The 20,261-nt window shown below is 38.8% G+C and overlaps 1 protein-coding gene across 1 annotated transcript; it reads right to left on the bottom strand.

Annotated features, from left to right (window-relative positions):
* Positions 1–8,907: 8,907 nt before the first annotated feature.
* LOC104463209 (protocadherin-23-like) lies at positions 8,908–19,582 on the bottom strand (the record flags this gene model as incomplete). Its single annotated transcript, XM_010075440.1, has 5 exons — positions 8,908–11,519; positions 12,987–13,125; positions 15,711–15,997; positions 16,694–16,824; positions 19,431–19,582. Coding segments are annotated over 5 exons (3,321 nt in total), but the record flags the coding sequence as incomplete, so codon positions are not given.
* Positions 19,583–20,261: the final 679 nt, after the last annotated feature.

Raw genomic sequence — 20,261 nt, 5'->3', positions numbered from 1 at the left:
CTTCTATTTGACCACATTAAGATCTTTGAGGTATGTTTTTACCCTATGTGTCTCTTTTCCTTCCCTGCCCTTACTATTAGCTCTGTCCTGTCATTCATCCTATGGCCCACATCATCACTAGTTTTACTGCAAATTAAGATTAAAAATGCTTTCACTTGAGCCAGGAGAGATTATTTTTAACCTCTACCTCATTTTTCAGGGATCCTACTTCTTTCCTTCCTTTTTATGAACAAAGAACCTTTGGCAGATTGTTGTTCTTAAGTCTATTCACTGTCTTTTTGCATTCCTTACTCTTTGTCCCCTTTAAAGCATAAACACTCCTTACTGGACAGTCCATGCTCCTTTTCTTTGCCCTGGATAATCTCTGCCATCCAGACAGTTCCAGACAATGTTCACATTTTTGGCTTGATGCAATTCTAAACTTCCTCAGCATTCAGACTGCTGGGTCCCAATGTCTTCACTTCTCTATTTATAAAAGTTTGCTCTTTGAAGTCAGTAATCCTAGAATTTATCTTACATGACAGTAGGGAATATGATCAAAGCTATTTTATATAGTGTAGCTATGTCAGTGTGATGTTCCACTTGAGCTAATATACTTTGAATCTGTTAGCCAGAGCAAAGCACATGGCAGCACAGCTTCAGATATCCAAATCAGCCCATTCAGAACTAATTTGGTTCTCTTTGCTGGCTAGATAATGTTGCAAAGACATAATTCTTAGTTACAGACCTACTTCTTTCTTTTATATGAACAGGTTTTTATTTTAATTTAAACAAAACTAAATTTTGATTACAGATACGAGCTTGTTTTCTACAGTCAGGTCTTCCAAAGTGTGTTAATTACTTATCAAAATAAAAACTAATATAGATCTGCTTTTGTCATTAAGTGTGTGAATCAATGTATTAGCTCTATATGGTCCTAGCATGATTAGTAATATCTGTTCACCAGCCATGGACATATTATTACAAGAAACATCCCAGCAGTAGCAGTATAATTAAAGAAAATTCCACATGTAAGTAAATACCCATGTCTAAGCCAACCTTAGAGACTGGAGCAGGCTCTGTAACCAACCAAAACCAAAAGGAGCAGTTTGGGTACCTTCTGCCAAAGCGGCAGTAATTCAAACCAGCTTTATTTTTGCTGTCCCTTCCCACTTCTTTACAGCCTGCCACATCAGTAACATACACTGCTGCCACATCACCTTTTGCCTTTAGTTCTGCTCTCCCTGGACAGTACACTTTTTTTTTATAATCATGTTTCAATTGTAGCTATTATACTTGATTTCACATTCTGCATGAGCAGTTGGAGCTTCACCGTGATGCAAAGTGTCTCTTAGAGAAACACACAGGAACTTTTTGTTCTGTTAGGTCAATACCATACCTGACCTTTCATCACCCACTGCATCATCTACCTGATCACTATTCTTACTGTAGCAGAGTTACAGAATAATTCAGGTCAGAAAGGACCTCTTGAAGTCTATAATTCAACCTCCTGCACGAAGCAGTGTGAGCTTCAAAGTCATATCGATCTGATCAGGCCCCGCTCAGTTTTCCAACCTCCAAATCTCTTGTCCGTTCCCCTTGCCTCTGTGACTCTTTTCTCCCTTACCAACTCCCACTCACCTGATTTTTCTCTTCCATATAACAGAACAAGGGTTAAGAAATTGTGTGTGTCCTCCTTGACCTTCTCCGCACTGTCTTCCTCTATCCTCTTCTCCTTCTTGACAGACCACCAGAACTCTGCTGAAGGTCATCTAGGCTGCAAGGTCTTGACGCCTCAACCTCTCATCACTATCCTTGATTTACTCCAACAGACGGTTTCTTTTGTTGTGAAGCCGCAGGTGAGAAAAGGAAGCTTTTTTGTTCCTCAGAGGTTGTTTCTTAAGTGTCAGGGCTTTAAAATGTAATTCTGCCCCTGGCAGGCAGCACAACACTGTCTTCTGGACCAGTGGAGCTGGCAGGCACTCAGATCTTAACAGAGTCCTCACTAACAGAGATCTGCTCCATGTCCATATGTATCTTTCGTCTTCCTTTCAACTGCAGTTTACCCCATCTTTTCCTCTGTGTCATAGAATTTCACATATCACCCTCTTTGCTCATTGCTGAGACTCACAACACCTCTGCTTAGGAGATACACACAGTAGATAAATGCATACACACATTTCACAAGCATGTAGTCAGCAGTCACTGGAAGGATTTTGCTCAGATTATTCATAATAAGTTTCTCTCTTATGAAGAATACCTCAAAATCTGTCTTTTTATTATTATTTGAGGCAGTTTTTTTGTAAATGAAGCAGCTCAGCAGGGATGACTTCAACAGTGTTCTACCATTATTGCCACAAAGCATCACTGACTCTGCCATGGGATGCAATACCAGGCACTTTTGGTTATACATGAGTATTATCATTGTTACAAAACAAAAGCTGTAATAAAGGACAAGCACCTCTATGCTCCCCAAAGTACTACATATCAGCCTTGACTAGCACAAGATCTTCCTAAGCAGTTAATGTCTTAAGCAGGCAGATGAACTGGATGTGCCTTTTACTCTGTCTCATGTTTTAAAATTCAATTATCAAGATGTCCTCCTTGCTCCATCATTTCTTCTTTACACTACTTGCAGTAATCAAATTTCCTTGTTGCTTTTTGTTTCTATGGTATAAACATCACTACTTAATTCAATTTAAGTCACAAAATACCTCATTAAATCCCATCCAGAAACTGTTGGTAAGAGGAGGCTTGTGTTACTAAACCCTCATTTATATCTGATTACCATGATGGAACATACCACATTCTTTTAACAGGAAACATTCACATCTTGGCTTCACACCTTAACTGATTAGGGATCAAAGTCCCCAATTTTCAGTTATTAAAACTAAGCTACAAGAAACATATGAAGAAAGAACATGGTGGACACTGGAACATTTTAGCTAGATATGGAAAAAATCTGGAGGAAAAGTGGGTGAGTTCAAACGTATCATTGATCAAGCACAGAATGTGATATTCAGCAACAAAGTTGTATGTATCAATCTCTACCCAGTGAATGTGCGACCAGCCAATGGCACAAGATTCTCCATTAGCATAGCAGAAGCCAAAACTCAATGTACAAATGCTATATGACTGCGGAGTTAGCTTAAACTTGAAAAAACACACGCACCTCTCAAAAAAACCCACAAAACCCAAACAAACCTAAAAAACCCAAGAACCACTCAACAAGCCCCAAACCTTTCCTGTCTACCTTAATGTTAACAGGACTAGGATCATTCTGGAGACTAATTCTACCCAGCACTTGACCTCAGGTGAAGTGCTTACAAGACCAAGATAAGTACAGAAATCCCTGTCTGAAGGCATGGTTATCCTGTGCATTCAATAAAATCAATAGCAAAACAGACAGCAGACTGTAGCTTACATAAGAGTAGAATGAGGAAAGTAAATGAGCCTTCCCTTCCAGACCTTCTCAGACTTCTCTAAAAGCCGCTCCAAAATAAGCATCTAAAGCAGGGCTTGCATTAATCATGGTGAAGCATACAGGAACCTCCCTTGCAAATCCACAACTCCCCTCCCCATCCCCATGCTGGTTCTACTTTATTTTCCAGGCTCTCGATTTCCCTTCTTTTAATACCCCTTCCTGCTGGTTTACAGCCCTGCATGCCGGGGAGCCAGCTCTCTGCTGCCAGTGGCTCTTGTTACAGTACCAGGGAGGCACACATGTTGTCCATTTCTTTCAGGTGCATTTTTTATTCAAGTCAAATCAGTGGAAGAAGTCTTCGGGTGTTGGATGAGAACCCAGTACTTTCAAACCTTTTGAAATTAAATCAACCCTACAGTTTGTTAATAGGGAGATGCTGGAAATTAGTCTAGACCCAGCTAGATGGAGCTTGACACAAGAATTTCTGAGGTCAATGAAAGCAGGCTTGACTTGCTACTCATTTCTTTTGGTTATGGCAGCAGTAACACTTTCAGAAACTCTTTTGAAATTACCATTTGAAAGTTTTAAACAAAATGCTGTAGGCATATATAAGTAACAGCAAGATACTCCTCCAGGTTGGGCATCATCTAGCACCATCCATTCTCAAATGTCATCCTTATAGAAAAGCTACTGTTGGCTGACCAGCTCTCACAATCAACAGCTCAGCTTCCATTTTCTGAGAGCTTTCCATAGGCAATTAACATGTCATTTTAAGGAAGGCAACCAGGATTGTGTTAAATACTTTAAGCTTCAAAAAAAGTGTTAAATGTAAGATTATTTTCAAGTGGATAAGGTTACATGGACATAGCTGACACTTTTAAGAGTAGTTTGTAGTGTGGCAATCCTTTGCTTTGAACAAAATGTTCAAGAAACTCTACTTTTTCTAATTGTAATGAGATTTTTTGACTGGTGTTTTGAATACCATGTTGTATCGCTTCAGTCCTTTACCATGACATCTGCATTTTCAGGCATGTGGTTTGGCATCTCATGTTTCATCCAGCACAAGACTTGTTTGGGTGAAACTTTTATACAGTAACAGGGCAGCAATTTTCATTTTTGTGACTATCATCAGCTAAAGGATTTGGTATTTTCTACATTGCTCAAGTAACTCATATGTGTCAAGAAACAGAACGATTTTGCAATTCTAGCCTACCCTGATGCCTCTCTATATTCCTTACAGATGCTCTTTTATCACATTTTATACATTTTAGAAGAAAAGTGTCTGACATTTTATGAATAGCCCTAGCAGCAATGTAAAGCACAAGCCTAAACCAGAAAGTTTTAGATCCTCAATTTTCTTTTCTGTAAGGCCCCTTTTCTCTTGCTTAGGCATCCACATTTTTTCCAATGTTTTTGAAATGTTGTATGTATTTATGGTAGAATTTTCAAAGCCACCAAGAGGATTTGGATGCCAGGCTGCAGCTCTTCTTAATGAGATCTGAACATCCAAATCCATACACAGACTGAATATGCATTAGCTTTGTATATGTGCTAGCGAACAGCTAGCAGAGCTAGCAGATACGCAACACCCAAAAGAATACTCAATTTGTTTCTGCAACACCTTAGTTATTCCAACCAGATCATCTACAGAGAACTAATCCACATACTGCTATAGTGAGTTGGTTCTCTTGTGTCAGCTACTAAGAGCAAGCAGCAGCAGAGCCATTTCACTTGCAAAGCAAGCCAAATTCTAAATATAAACCTCCCCCCACAACATATTCAATTACAAATGCACAACTGCCTCCTATTCCAATTAGTGTTTTTACAGGATTTTAGGGAACACCACCCTCTGTTCTCAGCCAACCAGTGCCAGTTCCCTCCCTGCAAGGATTCCCCTGTGTCCTTCACCCCCAGGGAGCCAGTTTTCAAGAAGCGATGTAGCCAGCCTGCACTGGGAGGAGACCTAATCCCAATGGCCCTGCACACCTATGACGGCCAACTGGATTGCCAATTGGCCTTTGACTCCATGAGCCAGAGAAGTATAAAGACATACAGGCAGAATTGTCAGTCTGGTGCTAGCTGATGTTCTAGTGACACTTTTTTATCAGGGCAGCATTTTTTGGCTTATAGGTCTCCCAAAGAGAGGAGTTAAACATAGTTCTTCAGGAAGCTATGTGCCAGTTAAAGAAAACAAGTGACATACAGTACAGAGAATTGATGGCAACCAAATATAAATGATAATAGGAATTGGCAATGCAATAAACTTAACAACAAGGGCTTGTTTTTATTGGAACTATTTTTATCTAGGACTGCTTTAGGAACAATTCCTGTCTTCAGATGAAGACCAAATACAAACTAAATACGGACTTGTGTAGGTAACTAGTGTTTCTACCATCATTTTAGAAAATAGTTATATATTTTTATAATCTGTAAATGATGGATTCCCTAAAAATATTAAGGCTTTTCCTCTTTGCACAGGAATCTGCTTGAACATCAATTTAATGATTACTATTGGTAGATGGAATTTTGATATCCATTTGGTAGTGATTTGCACCAGTGTTTTCAAGGCTGCCAACGAGCAAATCCAGAAGGCAGGCAGCCAAAATTCCAGAAGAGACAACTGTCTCTTATTTTATAGCTTATGCATTTTGAGCTTAATATGATTTTCCACTAACAAGTTCTGTACCTTCTCCAAAGTGGTAAAACTGGTGTGCAGAACTGCAAAGTAACACAGCATCTTTGAGGCAAGCTAATATTAAACTCATGGTAAATTATAGAAGTTATACTGCTTACATTGGGAGAAAACCAGTAAGGTTAGAAGAACTACACGATTTACTGCAGACACTTGTTTCAATGGTTGCATTTTTAAGCTTGACTATATAGCAAACAACAATATGTCATCTAAGTGTTGTTTCCCATTTGATACAGAATGAGCAAATATAAAAAAGACAAGCAAAAGATTGCTGTAACACTCAAGAGGAATACAAAGTATGCATTAGTTATCTCATGCACTTGATAAATAGGATGCAAGTCATATTTCATTCTTTCAAAGGCACTGAAAACAAGCTGCATTTGAAGGAGCAAAAAAGGCACAAACGGAAACAGGGTTTGCTCACTTTTCAGGCAGAAGTATAGGAAGAGGGCAATACATTAGCATGGTGAGGTTCAGATCTATTCTTCCACTGATCACCTATTGCAAAGATTACCCCTATCAGGATACTATGTGCTCATGGCTCCTCAGGGCAACAGCTGCCACTTGACCACAACCACCTGAAATTAATATCAGATTACCTAGGATGTTAACTATACAGAAAAGGTAGTTCTGTGTGCCAGGTGTGCCTCCTGAATCTATAACAGAATGGAACATCACAGAGAACACCTTTCATTCTATTAGAAATCACTTTACAAATCAAGACATCCAAGTCAATAAAATCAAGCAGGCTGCAGATAGCATAATGTTCACAGGTGGAAAATAACTCCTGTTGATAACTTTTAGCCTTTTATAATAGAAAAAATATGTAAAAGTAAATTTTAAAACAATATTATTCAAGCTATGAAATTATACATGTTGATGCTATAGCATCACATTATAGTTGCTTTTTAGGTACACAAATTTCTCACTGAAATTCCATTCATAAATTGATGTTGGCCATTCAGTTGCAAGAATACCCACAGCACCATGAAGCCAGAGCAAGTTACTTTGAAAGGTCGTGAATTAATCTTGCAATTTTGATAACTGTGTATGCAGTCTCTATCAATATAAAATACAAAACCAAACTCTGCCTTTTTCAGATATATGACCAAAGAAGTTTATCACACAACCCTGACGTAGCCAGTCTAATGGCCCAATTCATTCTGAGATAATGGCCTTAAACTGACATTCCATGTTCAGATAAGAACTGGGAATGACTCCTCTCCTTTGCTTTCCTCTTCCTGGCACAGGTTTTTGTCCGACTATAAAACTTATCTTCCTGTCTCCTTTTCAGTAACATTTGTCTATCCCAGTGAATTCCTAAGCTACATCTCGTTTCGTGCTCCATGGCACTACAAAGAACAAATGCCAGCTCTAAAAGCAGCACTCTTGCATAGCAGCATGGATGCCTGTTGCAGGTCAGTACAGTGCAGGTGCAGCCTTAGAAACAGGATCTTATTCAAAGACAGGTTATGAGCCCACAGGTTGCAACCAGTAAGGATCTTGACATGCATGATCAAGGAAATGACAAAAGCCACTACACATTACGTGATGCTGACCCCACAAGATCACTTGGTCTAATGGCACTGTATGCTTTTCCTCCACCTGCTACGAGCTGTACAATAAACACGTCTGTACACATCCAGCTCATAACAGATTGCCAGGCACCAATTAGACCCTTTGCTATACACCAGTTTTAATACACGTGATGCAAAAGAACCAGAGACTTTTAAATATACACTGAAGAGAACACAGAGTTACTCTAGATGTATTTTCTTTGTATTTTATTGATCCGACATAATATACAAGCATACACAGCAATATAGGCATGTGTATGCGTCTGGATATATATACATACACAAAATATGATACATACAACCAACACGGCCAGATTATCTGGTCTTGCAAGAGATATGTCCAGCACAGGACGAAAGACCAGGATGGAGGCATATAAGCCCTTTAGAACTGTAACACTGTCCATGCCTACAGCTGCCCGGAGACCAGGTCAGCTTCTGTAACAGGACAGAAAGGCAATGGGTATCACTTTCAGTAATAGAGAAGATGGTTGCTTTCATCTTACCACCGGTTATTCTGTTTTCCAAGGGACTCTATGAGTTATCCGTTACCATTCAGACAATCATGACTCACTGGCTTTATAGTGGGAGATAAAGGAAATGTGCACAGAAACTGCTAAGTGGGATCCCACAGCACAAACACAGTTAATGAAGCCCATCAGGGAGCCATTGCAGGTGATAAAACTGCATCAGACCCAACAGGTTGTTGGGAACCAGGGGCTGAGGTGCAGGAATCCTGGAAGACAAACACTCCAGAAAAAGCTAGATAGGAATCCTTCCTTTATTCTTTGCCCACCCCCAATCCCACCGTACTTACACATCCCTCTAGTAGCCTCTTCTAATACAACCACAGAAGCAGTCAGAACCCACCAGCATGCCAATAAAGTTTTTCCACAGTAAAGAATTACTACCATTAATTTGGTATTGACATATTTTATTAGAAAAACAGCAAAATTGGCCAAGTTGGTTATCAGGCACCTGGCTGTGTGATTTACATAGGAAACCACAGTTATTGCAAGCTGAAAGAAGAGAAGCCTCATGGCCTCACAGTGTATTCTGGGAAGAACAAAATGGATACTTAGCAAGTTTGTGGCCGTTTTATATTTTAACATTTTCAGCTCACAAAAACAGAAAGAATACTGGTGCTACAGCTCTGACAGGCACATTTTGCTTATTAAACAATAACAAAATACATTTTAAGCCATATTTTTTTCCATAAGCTACTGTCAGTTAATAACCTAGACCTGAATTTCATCATCTGTTGCGAGTTCATGGCTTGGATCAATAAGACACCTTCCTATTGTTCTCCCATCAGTCATTACTGGAGAAGCAGTAGGCGTCTGCGTGGTAAGTAAAGAGAGAGAAGGAGAAAAACTGGGGGTCATGGTTGGTGGCAGGTATCCAGGATCATGGATAAGGGGAGAATGAGGGTATTTTTTAAATGCTTGCCCTGATATTATATTTGGCATTCGTGGTGGCACTGTCCTTATGCCAGGTTGAGCTACTGATGTTATCAAGGGAGGAGGGAAAACAAGAGATCTCTTCTCCCTAGGGAAGCTGCAAACATGTACATTTTCATCTTTCAGTTTTGCAATATCATTAAACACTGAGGCAAGGGGCTGAAATCCGGGTTCCCAGCTGAGCACACAGTCCCAGTTATAACCACCTCTGAGATCCTCACCAGAGGTGCCAAGAGTTGCAAGCGAGTCATACCCAGAGTCCTGCCCATCTGACATCAAATCATATTCTCTTGTGAGGTCTGTCATTATGTCTGTTTCTTTTATTCTGATTTTCTTAAGTGTTTGAGACAACATTTTGTTACGCGCACAGGCTGTCTCACAGGCTTCTTCTCTGCCTTCTCCTTTAATGTTTTGCATGGTGGCCATGACATCCATTTCTCCAGACTGACAGGAGAGCTGATCAGACTCTCTTGGGATCCCTGAATCTGGCACCCGTGAGCCACACTCATTCAGCACTGAGCTGGCACTCATTCTGCAAGGATGCTCATTGATCCTTTTGATTTCCTCGTCCTCTGCAGTTTCTCCTTCAGCAGAACTGTGGCCACTGGAGTCTGAATGCCTGCAGGGGACACCATCATCCTTCCCCTCTGCGACTCCTGCCAAGCTCAGCCATTCTGCTATAGCCCCCATGGGAAGCATGCTGCTCTCAGTACTCTGGATTTTCTGGCAGTCCTTATCTTCGCCGGCTGAATTCACATCAGCAGCTAAGGAGGATACTGCTTCTTTTTTCACGCCAGAGTTCATCAGATCTTTCCGCTTACGCCTCAGAATAAGTACAATAAGGATAACTGCAAGCAGTAGGAACACTATAAAGGAGACTGAAACGTTAATGGTCAGGCTGTACGCCTGGAGCATAGGAGAACTCTCAGGAGAATTGGAAACATTCACCAGAACGGTGCATACTCTGAACTTTGACTCAATTTTGGGGCTATGAGCTCTTACCAGCAGTTCCAGGGTGTCATCATTCCTTTTGCTGCCATTTTTTTTTCTGTGAACAGTCTGAGTCAAATGAATACTACCAGTGGTCGGATTCACAGAAAAGAATGGAGAAGTTTTTAGCAGGGAGTAATGAACAACTCCATCCAGTCCACCATCGCTGTCTGATGCTGTAACTCTGCCAAGTAACTGGCCTGCTTCATTCTTCTCAGGGAGATTAAAGAAATACCGATCTTGTGTAAATACTGGGTCAAATTCATCCTTCCCCTCAATATCCACCTGAACTGTAACAGTGGCCAGTGAGTCACCTTTGTCTTTTGCTTGGATTATGAGACAATACCTACTCTGACTTTCATAGTCAAACATTTGCTTTGTATGAATATCTCCTGTCAAAGGATCAATGAAAAACATGTCATGGTCTCTAGGAGCTTCACGATGAGCCAAACACGAAGACTGGATGGAGTAAGTAAGATGGCCATAGGAGCCTTTATCAAAATCCAGTGCATTAACAGCACACACAAAAGAAAACGTAGGCAGATTTTCACTGACAGTGCAGCTCAGGCTGGGAAACAAAAACAGCGGGGCATAATCATTGTCATCTAGGACACTAACATGAACAACAGAAAAAGCCACATTTTTTACATCCACTCCTCCATCTGTGGCTTGGATGATCAAAGTGAATTTCATGGTATCCTCATAATCCAGAGTTTTCATCAAATCCACTGATCCTGTTTCCCCATCCAGGCGAAAATGTCCCCCGTCATTTCCACAGATGATAGTGTAAGTGATCTCTGCGTTACTGCCTGCATCGCAGTCATTCGCTACAACTTCAGTGATGTGACTTCCTATGGGGGTGCTTTCTTTGACATGAATATGGTAGTCCGGGCTGCTAAATACTGGAGGATTATCATTAACATCCCGTATGGTTATGAGCACAGTAGCAGTGGAATTCAAGGAAGGTGTTCCACGATCAGAGGCAAGGAGGACCAAACGGTGAGAAGCAGCTGTTTCCCTGTCGAGAACATTGCTCACAACAAGACTGCCAACAAGCTTGTAGGATGTTTCTGACTCCATAATACTTGTTTCCACAGAGAATAAATTCTCAGCATTGCCATCAATAATAGAGTATTCAACATACGTGTTTTCACGCGTCCAGTCATAGTCGATGGTTGAAAACGTGAGGACAGTCTCTCCAGCTGAGGCATCCTCACTCACACTGAGATTGTACAGCACCCTGGGAAACTGAGGAGCGTAGTTATTTACGTCTTCTATTTGCACCTCTACAGAGGTAACTGTGCTCAGAGCGGGACTGCCACCATCTGTTGCTTCTATCAGGAGCTGGATGACTGGAATCTTTTCCAGCTGTGTCACTGGTCCTGCAATGAACACTGAACCTGAAAATGAAACAGAATTAATAAAAACTAAGGCAAGTAAATGTGATTCCAAAAGCTTAATATAATCAGCCATGTTTGAAAATGACTCAAATGTAACGGCTGCACACCCCACAATAACTCTAAGAAGTCACAGCTAATGCTGCAAGGTCTACCCACAATGATGCAGCATCAAATACACATGCAGCATTTAGACTAGCAAAAATTTCTCTTCCCTTGTAACAGGCTGAACACACCAACTGCAAAAAAAAAAAAAAAAGGCAAAATAAAGCTAAGGAAATATAGGCTCCTTATTAGAGGTGGCTACGCTGTGCAAGTTCATTCCTGAAGGTCGTTAGTTCTGTTTTTCTTGCAACCCAGTAACAGCATTATAGGCATGTTTGTTATTTAGATAGGTTTGCCAGTAAGTTATATAAACATGTTTCATTAAAAACGCTTATCTAAATGTGGAGATTGGATAGAAGATCTTTAAAGGTCCCTTCCAACCCAAACCATTCTGACTCCATGTTCATATGCTATCTACTTCTATTTCACTCTTCACGGTGTACAGCTAAGCACCACAGAGACAACACTGTGTGACAGTTTTCGGATCACAGTTAAAAACAACCATTAGCCAAAGATGAAGATAGGTTGGTGAATACAGATTAATGAATGGGTAAAACAGAAAACAGCTTTAACTGGGTGAGACATTCGTATTTGCAGTGTTTAGTTCCCATCAGCCAACAAACACTGCATTCAAAAACTCACCTCATGTCAACACCTGGGTACAGTAAATAAGTCATAAGAACTTGTTCACTGAACAATAGTTACGTATCATTTTTGCAGTATCTAGTAATCTCTGAAGCTGGTGTTATAGAAAATGATATGTATACATACAGACAGAGACACACACAGTTTTCTACCTCACAGAATGTTACAACATTAGGCTAGAAAATTTAAAATTGTAGATCTCTTAACTATTGAAGAGAATTATGTACTTTGGAGATAATGTACTGAATTTGGAATACTTTTAAATTCCATTTAGGATTATAGGATAACATAAGCTCTCTAAAGAAACAATCTTAAAAACATATTGCCCAAGCTGCAGAGAAGCTCCATTATGATAGGTTCAACTTATACTGAAAAATAGTAAGTATGAACTTGAACGAAACCTATTACATGAGGTGAAATGTTATAAAGCAGTGCAAAACATGCAACAACTTTCTATTAAATCACGTCAGAAGAACAGCACCCACAGGATGTCATGACCAGCTGCCTTGTGCATGGTTCAGGGACAAACTGAGAACTCCGGTCTTTGATGCTATCGGTTCTTCAGCAGTAATGTCAGATTTAGCCAAAACAGATGGTGGACTTTAGTCACCAAAGATTTCCAGAACTCAAGTGATCACTGGCAGCAGGTGAGGAAGTGCAATATGACTCTTCAATTTACACTGCAAAAGCTGAAATAATAAACCATGCTTACAGACTCACCATTCTTCTGATCAATGGCAAATCCCTCAGAGGGAGAGAGGATTCTGTATGAAATCATTCCATTATGCTCTGAATCCCTATCCACAGCAGAGACTGTCAGAACAGTGGCATCCATAGAAATGAGCTCTGGCAAGCTCACCTGACATATAAAGCAAAATTACAGTTTTGATAGAGCTTAATAAAAGATTTTTAACATTAAAAATGTTTTACTTCATTTGATCTTACTAGAAAAAAACAAAACAAAACAAAACAAAACTGTTCCAAACTTTGGAAAAAGTTTCACCCATCTGTTTTCTTCTGGGACAAAACTATAAAGAATTGAGATGCTGAAAATGATGCATACAACACAGACAAAATTTATAGTAAAATCCAAACAGTAGTAAAATCCAAACAGTTCTAGTTCATCATGACAATGAGTTCAGTGAACCACTGAATCTCTTTTTTCAATAGTACACTAATGGAAGGAATGCCTACAATAGACTGCAACTAAAACCGGCTTTTCTCCCTGCATTCAGAAACACCTTGATTTTCGTACATGGAATACCATCTGCAATCCTTGTCTGGAGTATATGATTGCCCGTTAAAAAACCCAGCATATATACCCTGAAAATTCCAGCACCAGAGCACTTAATCATCACTGGATTGTTCCTAGAATTTAGTTTTTCAAAATGCTTCCTTTTTTCTCCATATAATCTAGGAAATCAACAAAGTCCTTTCCCTTCTTAAGAGCTTCCATTATATGAAGTCCAGATAAGGTATTTTTGTGACCAAATATTCCTTCCACCTTATAAATCCAGTTTCAAATTAACAGTATGATACCGCATCTACCTTTGTCATAACTTCAAGTGTTAGTTTAAATCATTTTAACAGAGGGCTTGTATGTATATAATAGCCATATATATGTATATATGAAACTATACGTGAAAAGTATAAATATGAAAACACTTGAAAGGACAATAAAGGATAAAATTACAGGATGATGAATAGGGAATTATACATATCGTCAACCAAAAAAAAAGCAGTGTATCTTACTGTCCAAGTGACACATCAAAACTTCAGAATTGTGGAGAGAGAAGCTCAACTGTTTATATTATCATAGTCAATAGGCTGATTTGCATCAGTTAATAACCCTGCCTGTAATGTTGGCTCCGATCTACAAAAAAATTCCTAGCACTTGCACAAGCAACTACTTGCCTAAACTATTCTCCAAAATCAGACGCATATGAGGGTTGAAGAAAACTTAAGGCAAGGTTTAAAAATTACCTGAAAAATTACCTGACCATTAATAATGCTTTTTTTTTTTCAGATTTAGACTTATGAGTTTTAAGTGAGCAATTTACACAAATCCTGACAACTCAGGCACCTGAAAGCTTCACAAGTGCCTACAGTCTGCTCCGTAGTTACCTAAGTGACTGAACTGCTGTGTCTGCACGTGCTCAGAGGTTGAAATTCTTTACTAAGCCAAATGTTTACACTTATTTCTTGAATAAATCTGTCTGAGATTTATAAATGAAGCATTATTAAATCCAAGTCTTCTGTGGTGCCTCATATTTCTGGTTCTGAGCACATCCACCACACACAAAAAAGCACCAAGTCAAGCAAACAGCTCAGTTCACAGGACTGCAGAATGGCTGAAGTTGGTGGGCACCTCCAGAGGTCACCTTGTCCACCTCTTGTTCAGAGCAAGCTCACCTAGAGCAGAGTGCCCATGACTCTGTATAGTTCAGTTTTAAATATCTCCAGGGACGGAGACTTTGCAACTTCTCTGGGCAACTTGTGTCAGTACTAAATCACTGTTAGAGTTTTTAAGGAATGGAAACAACTCCTCTGTCAGCCTCAACTTGCCCGGGTAGCCTTATTGCAGCCTAACTTCAGCTAGAGCTCCAGGCTTTATTTCTCTCCCAGCCCTAACCCTAACTCCAAGCCATTACATGTGCCGAGCCTTAGGGCTGATGAAGTCAGGACAAAACCCTTTCAGCAGCCTACCCTTGAGAGCCTTGTATGATAGACGCTCCAATTTTTTAATTGTCGTAGTGGCCCATGGTTGTCCATAGTCGCTAAAATAGCTTTGTTTCAAAACACTGGTGGACAACTTGACTTCTACAATAGTCCAGCAGTTCAAATGCTTGTTCAGAAGTCCAAAAGCTGAGCTCTGTACCCTTCTCAGCCTAGCAGGGGATGCCAGGGAGGTCAAAACTCCTCTCCCTAACTCCCTAGATGAGTGCCATTGCTATAAGGCAGGATAACACGTTACAAACTATATGTGCAAAATCTGTCCCAGGGGCATTTGCTACACCTCTGTGGAGCTGTGTAACTGAAAATGAAGAAATTCATGGCGCAGTAATGGGGCCAGAATAAACGCACCAACTTGTCTACCACTCTCTCTGAATAATGAAGTTCTGAACACTGCATCCTGCTCCCCAAACTGGTTTGGATTACATCTAGTAACCCTCAGTGATGAATATAGGATGTAAAGAGTACAGATAGCATTCATACCACTTTCCTTCTGAAGTCAGAAACCACGACCATGAAAACTGAATAATTCTGTCAGTCCTTTGAGCAGAATTGAGCTCTGCTCTATTTCTGCTCAGTAATAGTTTGCAGAGCCCTTCCTTCTCAGTGCTCAAATGCATTTTTAAGATAAATATAAACAAACACTTGTACTATTTATCATCATACATGGAAAGACATCACATCTTTGTTGTCCATTTGCCACGTTCCCACCTGATACGAATCCTGAGTAAACACTGGTGGGTTATCATTGATGTCCGAAACAAGGATGGTGAGGTCTGCTTCTGTTTGATGTACAGAATCTGAAACTATGATTCTCAGCTTATACACAGCAGTTTCTTCAAAATCTAATGGTTCCACCACTGTGACTACACCAGTGTGTTGATCGATGGCAAATTTAATTCCAGGACTATTGTCATAAATAAAACCAAACTGAAGTGCTGGCCTGGAGTCTGCATCACTTGCTGACACCCGAGTCACTATAAAACCAGGCAGAACATCTGAAACAACAATTTTCAGAATAAGTCTTAGCTAAAAGATGATGATACAATTTCTGAAGATTTTGCAGATTTTTGTGATATTGAATCTTAGATATATGCAATCTTTCTGTGTCAGCTTTTGGTGTATTTTGACTTTGTGTTTTACAATAAGAGCATTATCCAGAAATGCTATGGAAGCAGTAGTGGATTTCTTCAAATGCATCTGCTTTATCCCAATTTTAATTCGGGTTTTGTTGATCATCAACTGGATCAAGCTATAGAGGATTTTAAAGCTCCATTCAAATTCAAAGAAATTATTTCTTTCATCACAATAAAGTTTAAAGTGTCTCATTTCTAGCAATGCTGGTTTTAACACCAAGTATTTTTATTGAAGAAAAGCAGAAATTGAAGACATCTGCAGAATATGACACTGCAGTCCAAAATGAACAGATTACAGATGTATTTCTGTAGAATTTGTTTTCCTCATTCTGAATTGCCCATGATTTTGCTCCAAACTATTCTTAAACACCATGTCTAAAGATTAAGAATAATGCCTCTAGGAACAAAAGGAGATTACAATTTATTCTGATATTCCAGTATTAATACGACCCATTATTCTTTTTACTAGAATTGTTTGGTTACACAAATCACCAAAAGCACTATTGTTGTTTGATAAATCCCAGTCTTAATAAAAGTTAGCTGTACTATCACACTTACTTTCTGGGACCTCCACTTCACCTAGTGATTGGACAACGGGAGCGTTGTCATTAACATCTAATACTTGTATAATCACAATACTTGTAGCAGAAAGTCTGGGGTTTCCTTTATCAGCAGCTTGTACAACCAACCTACAATTAAAGAAAGTAGTAATTGTTATTATTGTTCAGAAATCACAGAATTATTAACCAATGTTAGAAGCAGGGGAAAAGTTACAAACAAGAAGATTAGCCCTTTCTGCTCCTCATTGCAACTCTTAAATTCCATCTTTCTTTCTGTAAGGCTGGCTGATTGGAATTTTTATTTTTTGTGTCTCGCAGAAAAGACTTACAGGAGATCCTAGGTGGCAAAAACATAACAAAATAATACAAAGAAAATGAAGTATTCATCTGTACTCATTTCACCCAAATTCATACCAAATGCAGATGGTTAAACAAGCTAGCAAGACCCTCTCAAATAAGACATTTCTCCAGTTGGTAATTCAGAGCAGGAATTAACGTAAGTACTGAATTGTCCTTTGGAGGAACCTGACTCTCCTCACAGTTTATAAAGGCACAACAAGAATGGGAAAATCTGTAATAAGAGAACATCCACAATATTCAGCCAAAATGTCTGCAGAGATATAGAATAGCCCCGCTATTATATTGCAAATGTAAGTGATAAAGTGAAAAACCTGAATACGTGCACCATTTGTCAAAGTTCCTACTGCTTTTTAGTGGGTCCAGAATCTCTGTCAGCTTAAGAGAGTTTGCCTGTACACTTCAATTTTACACCTGCATAAGGATGGGGAGTAGATTTTGTTAACAACTTTTTCATTTCCACAATGTCGCAAAGAAAATGACAAGCAATGACCTGATAAACATGGATAAAAGGCAGTTTACTCTCTGTCGGAACTAGCTGCTGAACAACAAAGAGCAAATGCTTATTGTAAGCAAAGATTATTTGGAAGATTAATTCCCTCTCCAGGATTAAAAATTATCCAGAAGGGAATACAAAATTAAATCTAACTCAACAGGTGCTCTAAAAAAAAAGAAACAGACAAAAAAAAACCCCACAAACATCAAGCTATGCAAAAGAATATACAAGTCAGAGCCTGGCATCTCAATTAAATGTTTTGTGCTTGCATGTCACATCGTATTTTCTGTGTCTCCCTGCAGATGTTCCAAATGCTTTATTTCTCCCTCTTTCTTCTAAGTCACAGTTTCTGTTTAAAATGTCAAATAGACATTAGTTCCTAAATGTTGACACGACAACATGAAATACCACTGTAACTGAAGGTGTGGATTGCAGCGCTTCCATTCCTGAACCACACCAGCTCTGCTGTGGGTGCCCTTGTGGTTTCTGATGCCGACAGAACACATAACTTGAATTGCAGGCATATAGAAAAATATAGAAAATGTATTTTTCCAAGAACGAATATTGGTAAGGTATACATACAGAAATATTTTACTAAAAATAATCACTTTCTAAGGTTTCAGGAAAAAACTCTCATAAAAACATCTCAACCAAGGCATTAAAATTAAGGTTCTGTCAACACTTTCATTATAACTCCTATTATAAGGGACTCAGAACTTCTGGGGATGAAAATGTTCAATTTAGATAAAATAAACAACTCCTCACAAATTTGAAAGTACCAATGGTAACATTTTGAAATTAAACAGGAAAACAGTTTTGAAAGCTTCTTTTGCTGTTTATTTTTCACCTACCACTGTACAGATTAATAACGTATTAATAAAGATTAGGAACACCAAGCTTCAGATTCCTCAGTCAATTTAAAATGCTAAAATTCCAACATACATACTGAAATAAATCAAGCTCCCAGTGAAAGACAGATATGAGAATTATTATGCTTACATGTTCAATGCTTCATCAACAGTAACCATCCTTCCACTACAGGATTTACTCAAGGCATTCTGTTAAACTACGAGGTACAAATAAAATGTATTATGCTATTTAAATGAATAAAAATCAGAACTGATGTTTCTAATTCAGTGAAAAACTGAAAAATAAACTACAAATGAAGTGTTCTGTATATTAAGTTAAAGTATTTCCTTTAGGACACTATTATCAAGTTACACTGATATTTAAAAAAAAAAAATCATATTCCGTTGATCATTTTCGTGTGGTTTTCTAAAAGTTACTCTGATTCATAAGAATTCTGATTGGATGTTTAAACCTTCAAGGCCTCAGAGGATAGGAAAACTTAAAAATACTTTAACTGATGCCATAACCATATGGAAAAAAAAAAAAGGTAATTTCTATTGACACATATACTGAAATCTACCTTTTGTAGAGATTGCACGACATATAAAGGGTGTATGAATGAATCCACATACTCTTAGACTCTATTGTCTGATTAAAGAACACAACATGTCCCTGTTTCTTGGATTTGGTTTGAGTGCTTTCTCTGTGCCTTTACATATAAAAAACAGTTCTAGAGAGGGAATGGCTGAATAGCTCTTAATAAACTAAAAACCAGGAACTGTCACACTCCGATATATCAGTAAGTGCTGCCATTGATTAAACAAGACTATATTTCTTCTCCTAAATTTGAGAAGTACGCAAAAATCCAAGGTACAAATGGCCAGCTTTCATGCTGTTAATGCTGTGTGGCTTGCACCCAGGCTCTGTGGGCAATGGGTATCAACAGAATACTATAAAATACGCAAAATGAGCAATCTCAATTTAAAGTGAACAAAAAGAAGAATACATTTTTATAAGAACCTTACATACAAACCTGTAAGATGAAGTGTCTTCACGATCTAGGACTCTATTAGTTGCTAAAATCCCTCGTGCCGAATCAATTAGAAATGCTGCATTTTCATTACCAGATAAAATTGAGTATTCAGTTTCTCCATTCAGCCCACTGTCAAGGTCAGTCACAAATACCTGTTTGGGAGCAAAACTGAGGCTTAATTCAAAATGGCAGTATGTGATTTCAGAAAGAAAAACCTTATAATACAGTCATCTATTTCTGGTTACTTTCCCTTCAACTGCACAGATTTAAGCTAATAATCACACTGGTCCCCAGCATGAGTGCCATGTGAGGTCACAGAATCTGTTCATGAATTGCAATAGGATGCAAATTAATTATTTCCTTGAGTACTTTGAAATTCAGCTACATAAAGCACCTGGGCTGAATTTAATTGTTTTACCCTGCTTATATTACTATAAGGTTGCTGTTAGAATGCTGTCTCTGTTTTGTGCACAAAAATGCACTTTCTCAGGGGTCTGGGACTGACCCTTAAAGTATTTACTGCTATACAAACAGACAAAGGATAAAATAATTAAATTATTAAGTTTTAAGAGCTTTCATGGAATAGTTCATTAGTTACTTCTTTAAAATACAAAGAAGAAAATGGAAAAAAGGGCAGAGGCAAACAACAGAATAACATCCAACAGCAGTGAGCAGGTTTCTCAGAGACTCCTCTGACTCTTTGGAGAGTTGTCTTTGTATTTTTCTGGTTGCTGAACAAGCATTATGAGTACAGGTTCCAAACCATAGCAGAGGAAACCAGTCAGATTGAATAAAGGAAACATGATAGAATGTATACCATCATAAAATTTT

This window comes from Pterocles gutturalis, unplaced genomic scaffold (assembly GCF_000699245.1).
Source record: "Pterocles gutturalis isolate BGI_N339 unplaced genomic scaffold, ASM69924v1 Scaffold26452, whole genome shotgun sequence".
Lineage (NCBI taxonomy): Eukaryota > Metazoa > Chordata > Aves > Pterocliformes > Pteroclidae > Pterocles > Pterocles gutturalis.
The sequence above is the reverse complement of the archived record's forward strand: the minus strand, read 5'-3'. Positions and strand labels throughout refer to the sequence as shown.